Source organism: Cydia strobilella, chromosome Z (genome assembly GCF_947568885.1).
Source record: "Cydia strobilella chromosome Z, ilCydStro3.1, whole genome shotgun sequence".
Classification (NCBI taxonomy): Eukaryota; Metazoa; Arthropoda; class Insecta; order Lepidoptera; family Tortricidae; genus Cydia; species Cydia strobilella.
Window position 1 is genome coordinate 30,641,277 of NC_086068.1, and position 22,090 is coordinate 30,663,366.

At 35.4% G+C, this 22,090-nt stretch overlaps 1 protein-coding gene, 1 long non-coding RNA gene and 1 other non-coding gene across 3 annotated transcripts in view; all 3 read right to left on the reverse strand.

Annotated features, from left to right (window-relative positions):
- The window catches only part of LOC134754494 (uncharacterized), a 296,086-nt gene that overhangs the window by 155,361 nt on the left and 118,635 nt on the right, over positions 1–22,090 (reverse strand). The window lies entirely within an intron of this gene.
- LOC134754189 (neuroligin-4, Y-linked-like) overlaps positions 3,666–22,090 on the reverse strand; it is a 146,565-nt gene continuing 128,140 nt past the window's right edge. The window contains exons 9-14 of the mRNA XM_063690325.1: positions 17,702–17,846; positions 15,999–16,211; positions 15,720–15,858; positions 6,891–7,042; positions 6,398–6,556; positions 3,666–6,322 (exon numbers count right to left, since the gene is read on the reverse strand). Of these exons, the coding sequence (XP_063546395.1) occupies positions 5,467–6,322; positions 6,398–6,556; positions 6,891–7,042; positions 15,720–15,858; positions 15,999–16,211; positions 17,702–17,846 (1,664 nt within the window). The 3' untranslated portion in view covers positions 3,666–5,466. The remainder of the gene's footprint in view (positions 6,323–6,397; positions 6,557–6,890; positions 7,043–15,719; positions 15,859–15,998; positions 16,212–17,701; positions 17,847–22,090) is intronic.
- Positions 4,429–4,501, reverse strand: Trnas-cga (transfer RNA serine (anticodon CGA)). The gene has a single exon. It is a non-coding gene; the product is annotated as a tRNA-Ser (tRNA).

Here is a 22,090-nt window from a genome sequence, read left to right on the forward strand (position 1 = left end):
AAAAATACATCTTGTTATAGAAAATAATAGCTGAATCCAGATTTAGCGCTTATACCCTTTCAGGGGATATTCTCTTAATATGAAACTTGGAGGAATATGAATTCCACTTTTGTCTATACATTTAAACACGTTCTACTCCAATATCAAGATTTTACTCGACTGTGACTTAAACAGAAAGTAGGGTATTCACATTAAACCCAGATATTCTGAGAAAAAAAGAAAAACCAAAAAAGACTTATACTTTTCAAGATGGCGTTTGATCCCCGTGGTCCCCGAAACTCCAATTTTATGACACGCAAACAGGGATCCCTGAAATTGTAGGTGTCAAATTTCATTACTGTCACTATTGTTTAAACCCCATTTAAGACCTAAAATCTGTTTTTGTAGTCACATTTTTAAGTTTTACACATTTTTCCTCCATTTATTTTAGTAAATTTGTATTGCATAGCACTCGTGTACCAATTATGGATCTACTGATGTCTATTTTATTGAAATCCACTCAATAGTTTAGGCGCTAGAAGTAAAAATATGATTTACTATTCGGCGTCCTCTCAAGGCGGCTGCATTAATTTTTCTTTAATAAAACAGGTGTAAACAGGTTGTGAAAGGCAAGAGGAATCTACCGAAATGTAATTTTTAAAAATCCGTCCAGTATCCTGAGCTACAGGGTTATTTTCAGTATTTATTTACTTAGTATTTAAACCCATAACCCTACTTTCTGTTTAAGTTGCAGTCGAGTAAAATGTTGATATTGGAGTAGAACGTGTACAAATGTATAGAAAAAAGTGGAATTCATATTCCTCCAAGTTTCATATTAAGAGAATATCCCCTGAAGGGTATAAGCGCTAAATCTGGATTCAGCTATTATTTTCTATAACGTATATTTAGAGTAAAATGCAAATTTCTCCAGGATGGTACACATTTTCTAAGGTGGCTGCGATTCCTCGAGGTCCCCAAATGTCAAATAGTGTGGACATGAAAAAGAGACCTTTAATTAACATACATACCAAATTTGGAAGGATTTCGAGGTGAGACTTAATATGATTGTGCTATTTGTACGTTTTGCACTTTTGGCTAAATATAGTACAGACAGGGTAATAGGCATTTTTTGCAACACAGCTATGATGTCATTATCTGTATTATTCACAAAACCCGGGCTTATGACCATTTCCAGTCCGCCATCGTCTACCATCAGTTTCTAAGAATTGTTTTAACACCCTTTGAACAGGCGTACTAACTACATAGATTAACTTCACTGCTAGTTTAGTTAGCACTGCATTTTTTCATGTAGTCTTTTCTGTGATGGCGATAATTATCTTCGAAAACGTAAACGAAAGAGATTTCTTTGTATAAAAAATAAGAAAACGGGTATTTTTTTACATATAACAGTCTCCTTTAAGTCAGAAGTCTGATGTGCAACCGGTGCGAATACGAACGACATTTTTTTCTGGGACAAGTTTTACCTACTTATGATCTAACGTTGGTGTATTTTTATATTCAAATTAAATGCAAGCAAATTGAATACGTTGCTTACGTAAAAATGTACATCAATTAATATCCTTTTTTATAATTTTATACCGAATTAGAGACATTATTGAAATAATATTTAGAAAAATCATTTAGTGGCATTTTTAGGGTTCCGTACCTCAAAAGGAAAAAACGGAACCCTTATAGGATCACTCGTGCGTCTGTCTGTCTGTCTGTCCGTCTGTCACAGCCTATTTTCTCCAAAACTACTGGACTGGATAAAGTTGAAATTTGGTATACATATGTAAGTTTGTGACCCAAAGACGTAACATAAACAAATGAATTTTAAACATGGGGGCCCACTTTTGGGGGGTAAATGAGAAAATTAAAAAATAAATCTTTTCAAACTGTATCGTGTTATACATCAAATAAAAGAGCTCATTGTGAGAATCTCAAACATATTTTTTTTATAATTTTAGGATAAACAATTTAGAAGTTATTCAAGAAAATAGGCAAAAAATGACCATTCGTCATTCCCTTTATCTTCGAAACTACTGGTTATAAAATTTTGAAAAAAATACACAAAATAGATTTACCTATAGATTACAGTAAAACCTATTATAAATTACAGTCAAGCGTGAGGCGGACTTAATTAATTGGTTTTTGATCCGACCCCTAGGGGTTTTTTAAAGACATATCACTCACGTTTCACATAAAAAATACATTGTCTAAATTGTGTAATGTACGGAACCCTTGGAACGCGAATCTGACTCGCACTTGGCCGTTTTTTCTATGGAACTCCGGCTCTTTATAACAGGTGTTTGTTTATGCAAAATTGTACTTTTTATATTAAATTTTTATACATTTTAGTCACGAGCAAAATCTTTAAAGGTTAAAGTTGGCTCGATAGAAAAAAAACCGGCCAAGTGCTAGTCGGACTCGCACACCGAGGGTTCCGTACATTACATAATTTTAACAATGTATTTTTTATGTGAAACGTGAGTGAAAGGTAAATTGCGGTTTACGATTTATGTATTTACGTATTCAAAAAAAAACTACTTACCAGATCTCATTCAAACCAATTTTCGGTGGAAGTTTGCATGGTAATAGTTACCAGATCTCTGATCAAACCAATTTTCTACATCATATATTTTTTTCAGTTTTATCATTCTCTTATTTTAGAAGTAACAGGGGGGGGGAGCACACATTTTACCACTTTGGAAGTATCTCTCGCGCAAACTATTCAGTTTAGAAATAAATGATATTAGAAACCTCAATATCATTTTTGAAGACCTATCCATAGATACCCAACACGCATGGGTTTGATGAAAAAAAAAATTTTTTTGAGTCTCAGTTCCAAGTATGGGGAACCTCCAAAATTTATTGTTTATTTTTTATTTTTGTGTGAAAATCTTAATACGGTTCACAGAATACAGTATCGACTTACCAAGTTTTAACAGTATAGTTCTTATAGTTTCAGAGAAAAGTGGCTGTGACATATGGATGGACAGACAGACAGACATGACGAATCTATAAGGGTTCCGTTTTTGCCATTTGGCTACGGAACCCCAAAAACACTAAAAGTAAAACATGTCTAATTTTCACTTATTTTCATACGATAGCAGTATAATTTTAGCATAAAATAGCTAATGATATAGCCGTCAGATTTGACTCGCAAAATTTTAAACAGAAGTATACTTACTTTCAGAGATTTTAAGGAAAATTTTAAAATACGCGCGATCGCGAAATCTTCCTTTCTATCTTTTGTTCCATTTTAATTTCCTGGCTTTACGCCCCCTCTTTAACCATCATATTATTGATCATCATGTTAAAGGCCAATGATGATGACCATATCAATCTTTTATAACCTCCTTCAAAACTAAAACATAAGTTTATCAATTAGACTATGTTTTTGTGTGTTTGCTACGGGATTACTCCGCCAACCTCCTCCGTAAACCTACCATACTTTTCCCTAAAAATTCGAATGTATAAGAAGCTATTGGCAACAGTGCATTTGATGTTGATAACTACTACTTTATTGATCAAGAAAGCTAAATAAAGGTAAATATGATTCTTTTGTTATTATGTATGAGATTAATTATTGTTGTTGAGCTTACTGAGCTTAATGCTAAATAAATAAATCCAAGAGAGATACAAATAATAATAAATAATAATAGTGCATTTATATTGAACTTTTATTTATTTTTATTATTAAGTACTACGAATAGATACTTCAATTCAGTCACAATTTAAATATTTAAATGTAAAATAAAACGGGAACTCTACTGCCTGATACAGGATTACCTTAAATTATTTACATATTTACAGCTATTGGTCCGTCTATGTCAGAAACAAAAATAAAATAGTTATTAACCGTAGAAACAAAATATGCAAATTTTTGTGAAAATACTGTACTGTGTCTGTATGCGCAGAAGATACAATCCATGGGCAACTGAATAAGCGGGATTATATATTCGTTGACTGTACGTCATTAATAAATTGTACAAACTACAAACCCTGATACTTAGTACCTATATAACTAATCCAATTGTCAGTCACAAGCTGTTGGGAGTAATCAACGGTAGCTACAATATGTATACACACATTCTCGCTACAAGAATTGCCGAGCCGCTTCGAATGCGCTCCGGAGATATCCTGTTTGGAGGGCTTGCGTAGAGTAAGTATAATTTGACATATTTTATTACATTGGTACATTGCGCAAATCGACATCAATTCTCTTAAAATAGATGCCCGGGTTACGACAGATTTATTGGACCTCGTACTTTATAGGCCACCCTAATGCCTATCTTAATCTGTTATAGACACATGTGCATTTCCTTCGCATCAATATAAGAACTAACTAGCGAGACACACAGGCCAGCCCCTAGACTTCTAGGCTGGTTAAGGAAAAAAACTGTAATAGATGTCATATATTAAAGAAAAAGTGACGAAGCCCTCCAGTGGTGAAGGCCGGATTCGAACCGGCGTCTTTAGCTGTCGCGGCTAACGCCATGAACCCCTAGGCCACCCCGCCACTGGTTAAGGAAATCATTTGAATCATATTCACTTTTCTTGTCATTATTATAATAATAAGTATGTAAACAAACCTTCAGGAGGTATAAAAGCAATAAAACTAAGAAATATTAAAATATTAGGCAAAATGTATGCAATCAATTAATTCTGATGTTGTTGTCATTATTAAAAATCCGTCCAATGAAGTAAATACGCACAATTTAACAGTAAATATCTGGAAATTTTGTTTCTACAGTTAATATCTAATTCAGCTCATATATGACAACAATTACACAACTATTACATTAACTTAGTAGTGACAAATCGATTACAGCTTCTACTAATTAGTTTTAAGCGGCAAAATTTGGTGTTCTGTAACATTTAAATATTTATGATCGACTCTATTAAAACTATGTTATTAAATTCACTGTCCTTATTTCAGTCTACTATTAAATGTTTGCCTTAATATGTAAAATCCGTTAATTAAAACGTACTTTAAGGAATTATTTTAAAAGAAGACTGAAATTAACACTAATTATACACGCCATACAATCGTTAGTACTAACTCACCCTATTATAATTAAAATAGTTGTTATAAAGATGGATATGCCACTGAACTGTCTACTACATATATATTTACACACCAATAGGGCTTCGTATTTACATATATTTACAAACATTAAAATATTAATGTTAACTTGACTACACTAGTACCTTAGCACTTTTATTTCACTGTAGTTTTACTACATCTTATGTGTTTTTTTTACATAAATAATTATACTCCACGATGCGTTGATTTACACCATCGTTTTACAGTCAGTCAAGTTAAACGATTCACCTTCAAAGTGGCACCGAGATTACCTCGTCAGACTATATGACATTGTAATCTGTAAGACACTTGAGAAGGTCCGGCTCAAGTCACACAATTTCGTCGTGGTGAACCACATCGCTGCAACTCCCAGCCCGTTGCAGTCAGGCGCGCTGGCGTCACACACGCAGCTCCTCCATTGTCACGTTTGACTTGGAGTTCAACTGTGTGTTCTTTTTAGTCAGAGTACTGGTGTTAATCATTTGCATTTGATGTGCAGACAGCAAAGGCTGATTTTCCGGCAACTGGCCACTGGCTAATGTATTTATATTGCTTTTTCCCAATTTGGGTGGAGGTGGTGCTCGAGGCAATGTAGCCATACTTGTAACATTATTACTCGGCAAATCTGCAAATTCGGGCGGAGGCAATTGGTGATGAGAATGTGTATGGTGGTGACTAAGTATTGTAGCCGGGTCGTTTTTGAGGCTCGTTTGATAAGTAAGAGCTCCTTCAAGATCTCCGCAAATATTATTAGGCATTTGACCATTTTCTACCCGTTTCTTTAAATGTGAGCCATTCGTGTGAGCATCTTGACCATTCATTCTTGTTTTGTCCCTTTGGTAGTACACGCCCGCAAATATTAGAACATTAAGAATTAATAATGAGCATCCTATAGCTATAGTCACGCTTAATGCAGTTGAATATGCTGCAAATCCGTCTTCTGGCGGGGTGTTAGTAGGTGATTCCGATTTATGGACATCTGTACCTCCTACAGTCATTTGAGTTGGAGCATTTACTCCAATAATATTAAAGTTTAATGGGGAAGTTATATTATTTAGGTTAAGAATAGGTAACTTAGTCGGAACTCCTGTATCTATTAGGACTAAATCAGTCGTTTTCTTAAGCGGTGGGCTATATGTTTTTAAAGTCGGTTGTAAAGACGGATCATCATTATCAAGCTGGTGATGAGACGACGGAACATCTTCTCCCCCCGGCCGGTGAAGGTCTGGTACTAGATTCAACCAGAATGAAAGCCTGTGGACGAAAATCAATGTTTTTATCTCCATTTGGAAGCGTTTATTTTCTTTTTAGTAAATAATAATAACAAACCTATGTGCTCGGTAGTGATTTTTCAATTTGGACTTTGTATCGATGCTAATATACTTCTTATGTACAGCCTCATAAGCCGTCCATTCAATGTTCTTCATCCTTGCCCGCTCCTGTCTTCCTGCGCGTATGGGATCACTTTCTTGAGCTTCATTAGGGTTTCTGCATAAGACATTGTTATTATAATTATAATAATACATTATCACACGTGAAAACACTTTTAACAATTACAAAATATTCTAGTGGTATTAAATAGTCAGCAATACTATTAGCTTAGCACATAAATATTTATGTATGCAGGGGTAATGGTTTTGCTGACGGAAGTGTAGTCAAGAAGTATGTAGCAGCCATTAAATGTCACTACCAAGATGAAAATTTAAATTAAATCGAGTTTCCTGATGCAACTTTTGTTGTATACATAGTACAGTCAGCATCAAATATATCTAATGCAAATATTTCGTACAGTTTAATAGACTAATAAGTTTTTATTTCTTACCCAGTCTTCGCGAAGTTCCCCCAATATAGCATTACTGATTCGGATAATGCAACTTCAGCTTTAGTGTAATTCCGAGGGAAGTGAGCCAGCCCGCCCACAAGCGGAGCGCCGAAAATGTAGGGCAGCTCTTCGCCATGGATGCAGCCTTGTCGCTGTGCCGGAAAATCGGGACATTATGAATATCAAACGGTACTTGTGTGACTTTATGAATATCTTAAATCGGTTGTGTCTCACGAGATATAACAACATTATACACCGTGTTTTTATTGAATTCCGTTAACTTCGGGGTATGGTTAAGTACGTTTAAGAAAAAAAAATTTTTTTCGTTTTTTTTTTTAATAAAAAGTAATTAAATGTTGCATATAGCGTTGCTGTAACATGGGCATTACATTTCACTCAACCAAACAATTGAATACTGTGACATATCAATGTCATTTCGAACATCGATCGTCCGAGATAGTACTTAAGTTTAGTAGCAAATGTATGAACTCGTACTAAACACAAATCAATATGTAATCAAGCCCTAAGGCAAGTGTACACGCTCGTAGGGGCCTAATCAGAAAAAAAAAAATATTGATTATCTCCGCAATGGAGTTAATTAGAATACCGGTGTCTTTAAGAAAGTTACTTGATTTAAGCTCAGGTATGCACCCTTAAAATTAACGGAAAAAAAAAAAAAACACGGTGTATATAATTTAGGCATCAGAGCCAAGTGAATGCAGTGGAAATGAGAGCGTTGAGAAGTGTGGGTGGTGTGAGATTACAAGATAGAATTAGGAACAGTGTGATAAGGGAAAAGTGTGGACTGAGCGAAGATGTAGTGACAAAAATTGAAAAAGGTATGTTGAGATGGTTTGGACACGTGGAAAGAATGAGTGAAAGAAGGCTAACAAAGAGAGTGTATATGTGAGAGGTAGAAACGGGAGTTGGAAGGGGCAGACCTCGGCGGACTTTCTCTGATCAGATCGGGGAAATCCTGAAGAAAGGCCATGTCAAGAGCACCCTAAACCGGCGAGCGTGTATGAGGAATGTTATGAAAGTGAAGGAAGCGAAAGAGGTATGTCAGGATCGTAGCAAATGGAAATCCGTGGTCTCTGCCTACCCCTCCGGGAAATAGGCGTGATTATATGTATGTATGTATGTATGTATGTATATATAATTTTATATTAATAACGTTCGCAAGATATAAAAAGCGTTACCTATAACAACAAAATCAGTACTTTTTTTAGGAATAACGATGATTTGACAATATTAATTTTATATAATGTTTTTTTTATATAAAACTCAAATTTACTAATTTCAGGTATGCCATACATAACCATTATCATACATACGAGTTATCTTTTAGTATAAGGATTATACGATTTATAAGATATAACATGTGGACTGCCGACATGTCTCAGTGATAAAGGCTCCTTTTAAATATGTAGATAAAAAAATAAAAATAAAGATATAACATCGTATGTTATACTCAATAGGTACTGAAAAGATCGGCTACCAGAAAAGTTGGTAAGGTTCATAGGGTACTTTTCGTTGACCTAGAACTATGAAATTTGGCAAGGAATATCGTCCTACACTACAAGTACTTACAGGAAAAATCTCAAAACTTTAAATTTGTAAAAAAAGAGTATGTTAAATGTGTACGCAACCCACGGTGGATGAGTCCGATTCGAGCCTTATGGAGATATAATTTATTTTACTTTTTTTCTCTCCATACAAAGTTGGACCACAATAATAATCACACACTCACACACATACGAGTAGAAAAAATGTCAGGAGGATATTTGTTTTAGGCGATATCATTATAAGTTCGAAAAGAATCATTATTTAATAACATGTTCATCCACCTTTGCAAAATACTCCTTATTGGTTACGAACTCGTTAACCTCGGCATCCTCGAAGACAAATGAGGCCACTTGAGTGAACATCGTATATTATAAGAGAGCAGGCTTTGCTAACTACATGCTAACTAATTAACATAGAGCTCCGATTCTTGGCTGGCGGATATACTACATTAGTTAGACGGATATAGCCCATTAGCGCCCATTGTACCCACTTGGGTACACCTGGGTTTATTTTATTTTATTTTTATTACATACATGGAAAACCAACAGCTATAAACATTTCTATTATCTACAATAGAATTACAGAGCCAAATACAGGTTCTCACTTATGTTATAACAATTAGAAGCAAAGATCAAATAAGATATAATTATATTACAATTCAGTTACACACACAAGTTTATCTACAGCACAAGCCACACACGTGTGTACAGATAGCGGCAAAACTGTATAGACACATTAGGAATGGAATTCAGTCATAAAGTGGCCATGAACTTCCACGCCGACTGTACAATTTTTTTAACGAAAAACCAAAATACAAAAAAATACAAATGTACCTATATACTCGTAGTATACTAACTTCAGTAAGCCGAGCCCGAACCTGCGCTAGAAGTATCACCTATATAAACTGCAATTAACTTATTTCTTATTACGGATATGCTAAATATAAATATATCAAAGTCTAAATTAGGTAAAATTTTAAATTCCCTGCATAAAAAAACTGTTTTTTCTATATTGAGTGGAAGGCTGGTTAATATTAATGTGACGAAAGTGCCTTAACCTTCTCAAGGGAACAGTGATAGAAATATTCCCCTCACTAGCTCGGAAAGCCGTCTTTTATCCTTTAAAACAAGCGGGGAAAAACGCATTTTATCCACTAGTGGGGAAAGTAATTTGACCTTAGATGGAGCGTGTTCAAGTAGCTTTTGACAGATAACAAAACGTAAAACGCTCATAGTAATGGTTCGTTCCATATTCATTATCATTAAATAAATGGTTTGAGAATTTAATAAAAAATACCAACTTTAGCTTTATTTAATGATTTTAAGTCATAAACCTTAAATTCCATAAGAATCATTTGTTTTTTTAAATGCTGTTGAATGTAATTCTGAACGCCCAAGTTGAGTCGATGCAATTTCAAAACGCATCGTCAGAAATGTCAACATTGTCAACAAAAATTTTCTTACAGACTCCGACAAGTATAAATACACAACTTCTAGAGTTTTCTGTTATAATATCGTATTATTGTAAAAAAATGAGTGATTCCATTGATGAAGATGATCTAACGCCTGTGGATGTTGCACTTTCCTCGCTATAGTAAGGGGAAAAGTTTTGTGTTACACACGGGTGCAAATGTTTTTTTACTTCTCGTGTGTTGAAACACTCGCTACGCTCAGGATTCTATTTTAGAACCACTCGCTTCGGTCGTGGTTCAACTATAGAATCCTTTCGCATACTCGTGTTTCAATTCCACACTCGCGGGTAAAATACAACTTTGCACCCTTGTATAACATATAACTATTACTGAGTAATTATACTAGGACAATTATTAGGAGATACGTTATATATGGTCGACCTTCACCGATACGTCTGATGGATGAAACTTATATTTTATGAAAGAAAATATGTTCCTGAACATAAATAAATAGAGTTGCCTAAAGAAATATGGTCTAGGCTATTTTTAAGAAATTTTTGAAAATATTTTTTTTTTATTTAAATTTCACCGATTTGTCTGATGAACGAAATAAGTTCCAATGGAAAGTATACAACTTGTACAACATGAATAAATTAGGTTGCCTATGTTTTTCCGGTCACTATTATGAGGTTGCCGTGTTTAAACAGGTGAGTTTAAATCAATAATTGCACCCATCTTGTCTGATGCTTGAATTATACGAGTATATTAAAATAATGATAATTTTATTGCAAATCTCGCTGTTTAGAAGCACATGTGTATAATTATTTTTAGGGGAAAAAATCACAAATGTGTTTTGTTAAAACCTTATCCGAGTTAAATTTGCGTTTACTGGTTTTTGCATTAGATGCGGAATTTACTTGTAAAGTCAAATCTGCAAAAAGCAGAATATCGAAAAAATGCACATAACGGAATTGGCAATCTCACCGACGATGTGCAACACGCAATCAGTTGCGCACCGTACCTACACACGATGGGCACGAGTAACGCGACAGATTTTTGATTCTCATCTTCTTCCTCGCCTTGTCCCGTTTTTTTGGCACGGCTCGTGGGAGCCGGGGGTCCGCTTGGCAACTCATCCCAGAATTGACGTAGGCACTAGTTTTTACGAAAGCGACTGCCATCTGACCTTCCAACCCAAAAGAGTAACTAGGCCTTTATTGTGATTAGTCCGGTTTCCTCGCTATGTTTTAGTAATTACGTTTTTTGCATCCTCGTACTCAGGACCATGTACTCAGGCTAGTTAACTACACGTCAATTGTCATGTCAAAAATGTTTCAAAATATTTAAATCAGTACGGTTTTTACTCACTATTATTTTTAGTCGTTTAAAAAAAAAAATAGTGAGTAAAAACCGTACTGATCTAAATATTTTGAAACATTTTTGATAAATACATTATAAATTCAACATCTTCGGGAAAGCTTTTAAACGATATGTTAGAATCAAACTTAAGACAAATTGTCAAACAACCGACCAGAGTAAACGATAAGTCCTCCACTTGCATATACCTCATATTCACGAATAAAACAGACCATTCAGTGAAAGTCGAAGAAAATGGTATCTCCGACCATAAAAGCGTAATATACAGTTGTCAAACACAGAACTTACAGGAAGTAAACAAACAACGGTATACTTATAAACGTATTTTTAGTACGAAAAATATGCAGAATTTCAAAGGCGACCTAAGTAACATCGTTTGGGATGACCTGATATTACCAAGTAACGACGTAAACCAAAATTACAACAACTTTCATAATAAAATACAAGAATTGCTCAATAAATATATCCCGCTAAAACGCATAAAAATAAAATGTAAAAACAATAAAACGCCATGGTTGACTGTCGGGCTAAAAATAGCATGTAAAAATAAAAGATTCCTTAGGATTGCTAGAAATCACACAAAAAACAAAGAACTCATATCTTATTACAGGACATATGAGAAAATTTAAAAAAAATGTGTGCAATCGTCCAAAAAGTTAGATTTTATAAAACAAATGAAACAATCACGCAATAAAATTAAATCCATGTGGAATATCGTAAAAAACACTACATCTAAAAACAAAACTTCTAAACATAAAAATATGAACATAAAAATTGGGGATTATGTTGTAGAAACGCCCAACCAAATAGCAAAGACTCTCAACGAATATTTTGCATCGGTAGGTGAGTCATCACTGGCCAGTAGCGGTGCCGGCGCGAGCGCGAGCGCACCTGCACAAGCGGCCGGCCGCCCCGTCATTACACCTACAATAAACTCAATAATGATAAGCGAAGTAACTGAGCGCGAAATCACTACACTAATGCGGCAAATGAAAAATCGAACTAGTTCTGGCATAGACGACATTCCGTCAATACTGATTAAATTATGCATTACTGAATTGGCGACCCCGCTTAAATTATTAATAAACCAATCTTTTTGCGAAGGAGTATTTCCGGAACTGTTAAAGGTCTCAAAAATTAAACCTGTCTTGAAGCTGGGCGGTAAAGACAACGATCCAAGCCAATATAGACCTATTGCACTTTTACCGACCTTCTCCAAACTATTTGAAAAAGCCATGACCAAACGAATTTATAATTTTTTTGAAAAATATCAGACGACATGGGCATCCGCGGTAACGCCCATAAATGGTTTAAGTCATATTTACAAAACCGCAAACAGTGCGTACAAATTGATTGGTTTTATAAAAACACGGGTGTAGTAAAGGCGATAACCTCACCAATGCGGACCACTACCTGCTCAATTCCTCAAGGAAGCGTGATCGGACGTGTCCTATTTCTGGCATATATCAATGATTTGCCTAAAATTATGGACTGCAAATGTGTGATGTTCGCGGATGACGTCTCTTTATTGCTAAATTGTGCGGATAGTACCGAGTGTAACGAGCGCCTTCCACAAATTACAGAAACTATAACGGAGTGGCTTTCAGACCACAATCTTGAAATTAATTTAAAGAAAACTAAAATAATGCAATTTAGGCCTATTCAAAAAAAACACTGCAAATGTCATTACAAACAAAAAACGAAAATATAGAGGAAGTAAATGAATTTAAGTTATTAGGAATTAAAATACATACAAGTTTAAACTGGAAATCACATATCGAAAATATAAAATCTAAATTATCGAGCTTTATACACGCGTTGAGTGTGCTCAAGGTCAACACTAACTTGGAGACCGCCCTGTCAGCATATTTTGCGTTTGCGCACGCAAGGCTCCAGTACGGTGTGATTCTGTGGGGGGCCAGCACTGATGTCAATCAACTATTCCTAATTCAGAAGAAATGTATTCGCATACTTACCAACACGCATAATTACCAGATAGTTGTCGACCGCACTTCGCTGCATTAAACATTCTCACGTTACCCTCTATATATATTATGGAAGCGGCACTCTTTGTTAGGAACAATTCGCATCTATTCACAAAAAAAGTTGTTAACTCGCAAAGAAGGCAAAATAATAAAATTGAAATACAACTACCCCCAACAAAATTAGAAATGTTTAAAAAAGGCCCTTATTACCGATGCATACTTGTAGCAAACAAACTTCCCGAAAAAATTATAAACGAAATCGAAGACAATGTGTTCAAGAGGGAACTAAAAAATTTGCTTCTCAAAAAATGCTATTATTCCATAGACGAGTACCTGAATGATGAATCTTTGCCCAAATAAAATAATAATAATTTAAACTATATAAAAATACCTAAAATGATAATCTACATTACATTTAAATTAAATACATCTACTTATAATATTATATATTGAATGAATGGTAAATTAAATTAAATATATTTAATGCAAACTTATTAATGCTACTGTGGGAATGTATTTAACAACAAATTGTGTAATAAAGATAAAATAAATCAATACTTATAATTATGTACCTATTGAAATAGTACCCAAATAAGTACATAATTGATTATAATAAAATAAAATAAAAATTATAATAAAATAATAAGTAATTAATATAATAAAATAAGTATAAAATAATATATATATGCGTTATTGATATAAATGCGTTAATTTTAATTTGTGTACCTAGTTATAGTTTAGTTTTAAGAAATACTTGCTGTGCCCTAACAGGGTTCATGTGTGAACGTACCCTATATGTAACATCTGTTTTGTACCACATGATAATAAGCAATAAATGAATTATGAATTATTAGGTTGTAATTTGATCATTTACAAATTTACAAGCGTATGCAGTGGAAATTTCTAATCCAACAATTAGGTATAATAATATCAGATGTATGTCGGACGTTTGTTGTATTGAGTTAGTAAACATACAAGTGTCATATTGTAACGTATACCTACTCAGTCGAGTGCGTCGTTTATCGTATCTTGTCGGAGTCATTCATGAAGTGTGAAGTTTTCTTTTTCACTCTTAATGTTAATTATGTAGATTATTTTTGGTCTAGAAATTAATTATGTTAATATGGTAGAGTAACGGACCCAAGTTGATATAGCGTTATTTATACGTAATATAATTTGGTTAAAATCTGTCAGGTTACTCTTTCTCATCATGTATAGAATATTTTGTTATACCACGGCGGTGGCAAACAAGCAAACGGCCTGCTTGATGATAAGCGACTCGAATTGTTGGCTGCCAACGTATTTCACATCGGCTTGACTCCTTGTCACTGCGTTGAGATGTAGTTAGCCTCGCTCTGCATTTTCTATCGCATGTATTACGAGGAGTGCTTCGAGGAATTGTTCAGATTACCTAATCCTCTTTTTATTATTTACCTAAAGAGGCGGCAGCTCTTTCCGCCATCGCTCTACTTGACATCATTTCCATCTTCCCCTCTTGGTTGGCAGTTCTCAACTGTGCGTTTCTGTGGAATCTAAACTGTGGAATGAACTATCGCCTGCGGTATTTCCGGACCGATACGACCTTCAAGAAAAGAGCGTACTCTCATCTTAAATTCTGGCAACACACTTGCAGGTGTCCATGGGCGACGGTAATTGCTTACCAGCAGGCGATTCATGTGCTCGTTTGCCTGCTATATTTTTTTAAGTTTTTTTTTATGTCTGTTACTCCATAACTCCGTCATTTCTGGACCGATTTTGAGAATTCTTTTTTTGATTGTGAGTATATACATACAGATTGGTCCCGTTTTTGTTGAAACGCAGTTCTGATGATGGGATCCAAGAGGAATCGAGGGAACTCCTCAAATGTTAAAGGCATACATATATAGGTAGTGATTTTATTATTTTTATCAACAAGTCAAGCATTTACATTTAAAAAGTGACCTTTGATAAAGTGTAACTGCTGATGATGATCAGAACGGAACTCTTTAATGACGCATAGTTCACGTTTGGCGATTTGTCCTCTTCGTTATGTTTGTTAAGCAAGTTAGGTTTTCAAGACAATTATTAAGTTTTCAAACATCCAAACCCGGACGTATGGATTACGGTCAGAAAAATTAATCAGCCAAGTGCGAGTCGCACTCGCCCACCGAGAGTTCCGTACTTTTTAGTATTTGTTGTTATAACAACAAATACTAAAATGTGAAAATTTCTACTTCTAGCTATCACGGTTCATGAGATACAGCCTGCTGACAGACAGACGGACAGCGGAGTCTTAGTAATAGGGTTCCGTTTTTACCCTTGGGTACGGAACCCTAAAAATGGAAATTAAAACGCACTTATTCGCAAAAAAGAACTTTGCTAACGCTAAACAAACGCGTAAAGTACCATTTTTTAACCAACTATATTAAAAAAAAGTATCTATTGAGTAAATGTTTACAAATAATGGAACTTTGGAATACCTAAGAACTCACAAACCAAGTTACTACTCACCTGTGGGTAGTCTCCGTATTTGGTTTGATAGTCAAATACATACAAATATGAATTACGTCTCAATGCAGAATGCGTGTCCGCAGTCAAAACCATCGGAGCCACTACTTGGGCGTCACTCAGCGCCTCTAACGTTTCATCCCTGCAAACAAAATAATAATAGGTTTGACACTCGTATCTAAAATTAAAGTAAAGGCACACCTAATAAATGGATCTGTGTCACTGTGATCAATTTATATTCTTAATACTAAATTCGGTTTAATTAATATAATTTGAATTTACCTTATATTGATAGGATGTTGCACTGGACGCTCCCAATCCGTGTATTCATTAATAATTGTAGCTAAAATTTCCGATAAGTGGTAGCTATATGTATTTCTAACAAAACACCTCAATATTTTGGATCTCCTGTCAGCCTCTATACCGTATTGGACGTCGTCGCCGCTGAATGCGAAGTAGGCCTCGGCCTTTGTCACCCCCAGCATTAGGTCGTACCTATAGTTGGACGTCATTCAATGTCACTATTTTATTATATTATATTCAGGTAATAGGGATAGAAGAAAAATAACTAGAGTGATTGTTACTCATTTAACTAAAACAATCCACTATATTGTATAATTTCCTTACATTTCATTATTGAATTGGTAGCCACAACAAATTTAATATTAAAATTGAAGAGTACTCAAAAACTACACAAACCTCCACATAATTAAGTCAAATCGTTACTCATAAATAGTAGTTTATGTGACTGCTACATAATGAAAGGCATTAAAAAACGAATTAAATGAGTTTCATAATAGGATCACACGAGTATTTTAATGCCTAATTATGTACAGTTACATACACTGCTTTATCTACATTACTACATTCATATCATAAGCTTCAACAAAACAAACTAATTTTAAACTTACATACGAATTATAAGATAGACAAAACGTCAAATGGCGGTATAGATTTTTTTTTCACACATGTCACGCATCTGTAGTTTTTTTTTTTAATTCAGACCATAGACATAGTATATTATTATTATTTGGAGCCTTACGTGTCCCACTGCTGGACAAAGGCCTCCCCCCAATTTCTCCACAGATCTCTGTCCAGTGCTGTGTCTGGCCACTGCTTCAAAAAGGAGTCTAGTTCATCCCGCCATCGCCGGCGGGGTCTGCCATATCCCCGATTTAAGTTTTCGGGCTCCGTGGACTCTGTGGCGATTTTGCCCCACAACTCATTCGGCATTCGGCAGATGTAACCAGCCCAGTCCCATTTTAGCTTGGCCGCCTTCCGAGCTACATCGACGTTTTGGGTTTTGGAGCGCAGCATGGTGTTCCGTATATAAAAGTTATAAAATGTAACTACGCAATTTATCCGGTTTGCATGTCCAGTCTTTTCTCTTTCACTCTTATTTCGGTATTTCGCCATGGCTTCCTTGCTATGATGCCCACATGATGCCATAACCCGACCATGAAAAAATGCCCGGTCGGTGATAAAGACAAAGCATGGCACTATTTTCTCTTACCTCTTATGGGAATCGCAATAAGACTTATCTTTATCTATCTCTCTCTAAAAATACAGACAAGGCGTCTCCATTTGGTTATATCCTCTAATTTCGATATCAAGTAACATGCGAGATTCGTCAAAATTGTTTGCAACTGACATTTCATTTCGAATAAAACGTCATCTCGACTGGTATTAGAATAGAGATCAAATCAGATTCCATTGTTTCACAGAGATCTTATTTTGAATGTAATTATAATTAAAATATCGGCTATCGATAATGCGCGCAAAGTAAACATTACGATTCAATTACAGGTGAAAGTTTATCGCTTTTTAGGGAAGTTATGATATGGAAGTAGATAAAATTAACTAAGCAATTGCATTACAAAGCATAGGCAGCGTAGGTACTCGTATTTAAGAAAAAGTAAAAAGTGTGTAATAAATAATAATGTAACAATAGCATCTATTAAAATTTAATCAATTATAATATTTACTTGGTTAGTTGAGCAATGGCACTCTTGCGCATCAAGACAGCGTTGATAATGTTGATCGCGTTCTGCGTTTGTTTTCCCAATAGTTGTCTAGGTTGTCCTCCCCAGTCATACCCATTTTCTGGGTTAATAAGAAGATCGCCAGTATCTGTATACAAAAAAAGTCTTTACACCATACCAGCTCGTTAACGCTCTCTTTATGCTTCAAACACTGAGGAGGAAGTTGTATTTTATCCACAAGAGTGGCAAAGTAATGCAAGGTTTGAGTTGTTTCCTTATGTGTGGCCTGTGGAATTTACTTTTATGTGATGATTTTGACTGATATAGTATTTTATGCAACAGTTGCATAATTGGGGTCAAAAAATGCGAGTGGCGTGGGTAACAATGTGAGCCGAAGGCGAAATAAATAAATACGTAAATTATTAATCTGTGGCTCAGTTTCTGGTATAAAAGTGGATGTAACATTCTTCTGTGGCATTTTTATTCTGCTCTTTATTGAGTTATCTATATAACCTTCGGCTACCGTAGTAGACTTCCACCCACCATGTCGTTTCAAAGATGTAATATCCCCCTGCATCCACTAATAGTGTTGCCGAGGTTCTTCGGAAGCAATGTCCCGTGTATAGCTCTGGGTTTGGAAGTTTCAAATAGGTTGCTATTGTCTTACCCATCATGCCGAATGTGTTAATACCTATATTTTGTGCTAAGCATTTGCCTTTTAAATATCTTAAAAACAGGTTGGGACTATTGCATACATGAGGTTTATGTATTTTTTGCAAATTGCATAATATTTTCCAGTCACAGTAAATGTCCGGTCTATCCTGTTTTTGGTGATCATTATATGCACTATAAGTGTATCATGAGCATCAACTACATCTTTTATTTTTAAATTATGTAGCTCTTGTCTGCGACAAGCACCCATTATACCAAATATTACTGTAACCTATAACAAGAAAACGGAGATTTGTATAATATTCAATTTCAATGCAAAAATATAAAATGTACATATTATTATTATATAGTTCGTTGTACTGTCTACACTATAATATGAAATCAGAAATGTTAAAAACATATACCAACCTTGATTAAAAGATAGATCTGATCCGGTGCTTCATCAATAAATGTTTTGAAGTCGTTAGGCGAAAATGTTTGGGGTTTCTTTGCCTTGAAACCTTCATACTTTCGTTTCAATAACGCTAATAACTTTGAATATTTAGATATGTCGGTCTGGTGATATATATTAAGGGTCGACTTTAATTTGGAGTATTCCACCCACAGTGTTGAGGGCTTGAATTTTCCAATTAGGCTTTGAAAATAAGCCAATAGGACGTTTTCAGAGAATGACGAAGTTTTGTCCAATCTCCACGCCATGAAGTTCTCATAAAATTTGTCGTATCGGTGCCGCGATTTAGTAGGTAACAAATTTTCGGTCGCTGCTTGTGCTGCAGCGGATATTTCTTCAGGTGTAGAAACAATGTTGTCCTCTTCGTCCATTTTCAATACTTTTTATGAACGCAAAACAAATAGTAACGCAAACTATTCAAAAAACAAGAAATTACCAGAAAAGGCGGGAAACGTAAAAACAAGCGAGTAATGTCTATGGTTATGTTTTTTTTAAGCCCGCTCCAGACTACGCGGCTTCGCGCCGTGATTCGAGCATGAGTGTGGAGGGCCCTTAATACGTCCACCTTCCATTCCAATAGCGATGATACCAAAAAAACGGTATTTTTTATTATGTTGGTAGCAATGAACTTGGTAAAAATTTGTTTTTTAAATAAAAACCGTACTTATGCATTCAATCGTTTGTCAAGTTGGTAGCAATGTATCGGCATGTGGCACCTGCTGCTCTGCACAAGCGTACCGTGTCATAATGTCTCTAAAACGACACAAGTGCTTTTTTGGGCAATAGACTATAGACTTTTATAAGGAGTAAATAATGTATGTCCTTATATGTACGTTCGCGACTATGTAAATGACAGATAAAAGTACACGAGTATGGATGGTATAGAAAGGATCGCAATCTCTTATGGCAGAATTGTTGCATAAGTGAGCGCTTTCAGCTTTAAATAATAGTTCCTAATCTCTCCGGTGGCGCTAGTTAGGCTCTGGGACATAAGTGTAACATGAACCATATAAGGCAACAAATAAACCGACCAAATTATGTAGGTTGGTTTTGGTAGTATTTCGGTGTATGGTGGCGCCGCCTAATTAGTGTTTTTTGATGGACACTTTTCATACATAGAGATTTGGCTCCTTTATATAGTCTCCATGTACACGAGTAGAAAAAATATTTTATAGCGTTAAGAAAGCCCATGTGTGTAATCGTACAACGTTTTACAGTACATATGGCCCTTTTAATTTTCGACACACCGGTCAATACGAACAACGTGATAATTACTATAGGTAGATACGAAAACAATACGACATCTAATAGATACGTTATAGTTTAGTTCTCATTTTGCAGTTCGATTCGAGAAACCAATTACCATTTCACGCTACAATTATTGTGACGATTTGGTATATCCATTAGATGTCTAAGTAATATCGTAAGCAAATCCTAAAGAGCGTTCATGAGAACATCCGGAATCGCGGAAATGTCAAATTTGACATGACTTTTTTAAACATCTCGTTATCGTTTCTGTTTCATATCTAGTGGATATCTAGTTGATATTTAGATCATTGTTCGAATTGGCCGGATAGGCACGGAAAGTGCTTATTCCCCCGCACGAAACGAACGAAAACGTTGTAAAACGTTGTGCGAATATACATATAGGTAATTCGCAACTCGTATCGATTTATAATACTCCCTTGTGTCGGTTTTTAATTTATCGCCACTCGTGGCGGATTGTCTACTTTTCGCACTTGTATCGTAATGTACTATTTCAACACACTTGCTTGTAACGTGGATCTTATTGAACCGTTCTTAGGCTCTTAATCGCGTGTTTTGATTATATTAGCGATCTTGTGCGGTAATGTATGATAATCCGATCGTGTTTTTAATAATAATAATTCCTACATTAATAAATAAACATAACATTTTATCGATTTGGTCTTAATCCATCGGTTATAAATACGAAAATATTCGCTTTATTATATTTTTCATATTGGCTGCTTGTCAATCTCCTTCGCGCCTTTGACTTGCGTGCGCATTAGTATGGCGCGCAGAATAAAAACAACGCGCCATTTTCCGTATCTGTAGCTAGCGCACATAACGAAAATGTCAACTTCAAGCGTTGAAAATGAAGAACCCAAATTTGACGCCGCCAGAAATACTTACAGAGGCAAGAAACGCGGCCGATAGCGAAAATAGAGAGAAAAATACTTAGCGGCAACTTTGTATAATGGAAAATCAGCAATAACGCTCTGCCTTTCTCGAAAAAAGTGTTTTCACATCACCTATTCGAAAAAGGGCTTTTTCTTCCCAACTAGATGGAATCAAACAGGCACTTTTTACCTGCTAGGAGCGATCAAAGTGGCACTTTTCTGTTGTAGCACACGATTTTTATTATTTTTTGTATACAATTTTTTTAGGGTACCTAAATAATATTTTGGAACAACATAACAATTTCCTCATGGGTGATGTGAAAAGAATAATGTGTCAAGATTATTTCCACCTTAGGCGTTAACATTTGAATCCTACGCTTAGGATTCTATTTTAGAATCCCTCGCTATGCTCAGGATTCAATTATAGAAAATGGGTATTCATCTTAAAGTGGGTATTCAGAATTTTGAGTTGGTTCTCAAGACAGAATTCTATTAACATTTCTCCTCTATCATTTGCCATATCCCCACGGTCCCACGGCTTTTGAGTCTTCATTGGTGCGACTTCCAATTTTGGCATTAAAATCTCCTATTATGATGATGATGTCCCCCTGTGCATTGCTCATAGCGCTGCAGATGTCATTGTAGAATAGCTGGAGATTCTCTTCGGTGGCCTTTTCTGTAGGCGCATACACTTGGATAATGTTGTTAGTTTTATCGTTTGTAAATTTTACATCCAGTCTGGCTACTCTGTCTGATATCCCAATGAAATTTATTATATTGTTTTTCAGTTTGTTTTTTACCATAAATCCCACTCCGTTTCTGCCGCTAACATTGCCTTTATGGAACATGATATACTGGTCATTCTGGACAATGTTTGTGCCACTTTTTTTAACTTCTGACAGGCCCAAGATATCCCACTTCACTTCTGCTAGGGCATTTTCGAGCTCAATTTATCTGGACGGATTGACCAATGATCTCACATTATATGTGCATAAGTAAAAAGTTTCTTTGCTATCTCTTACTTTTATTTTTGTTTTTGTAAAGTGTTTAGTTCTGCTGGTGAGTAGTGGTCTACAGCCCCACGGGGACCAGCCGGATTGGGGCCGCTTGTAGTAGTTGAATATTGTG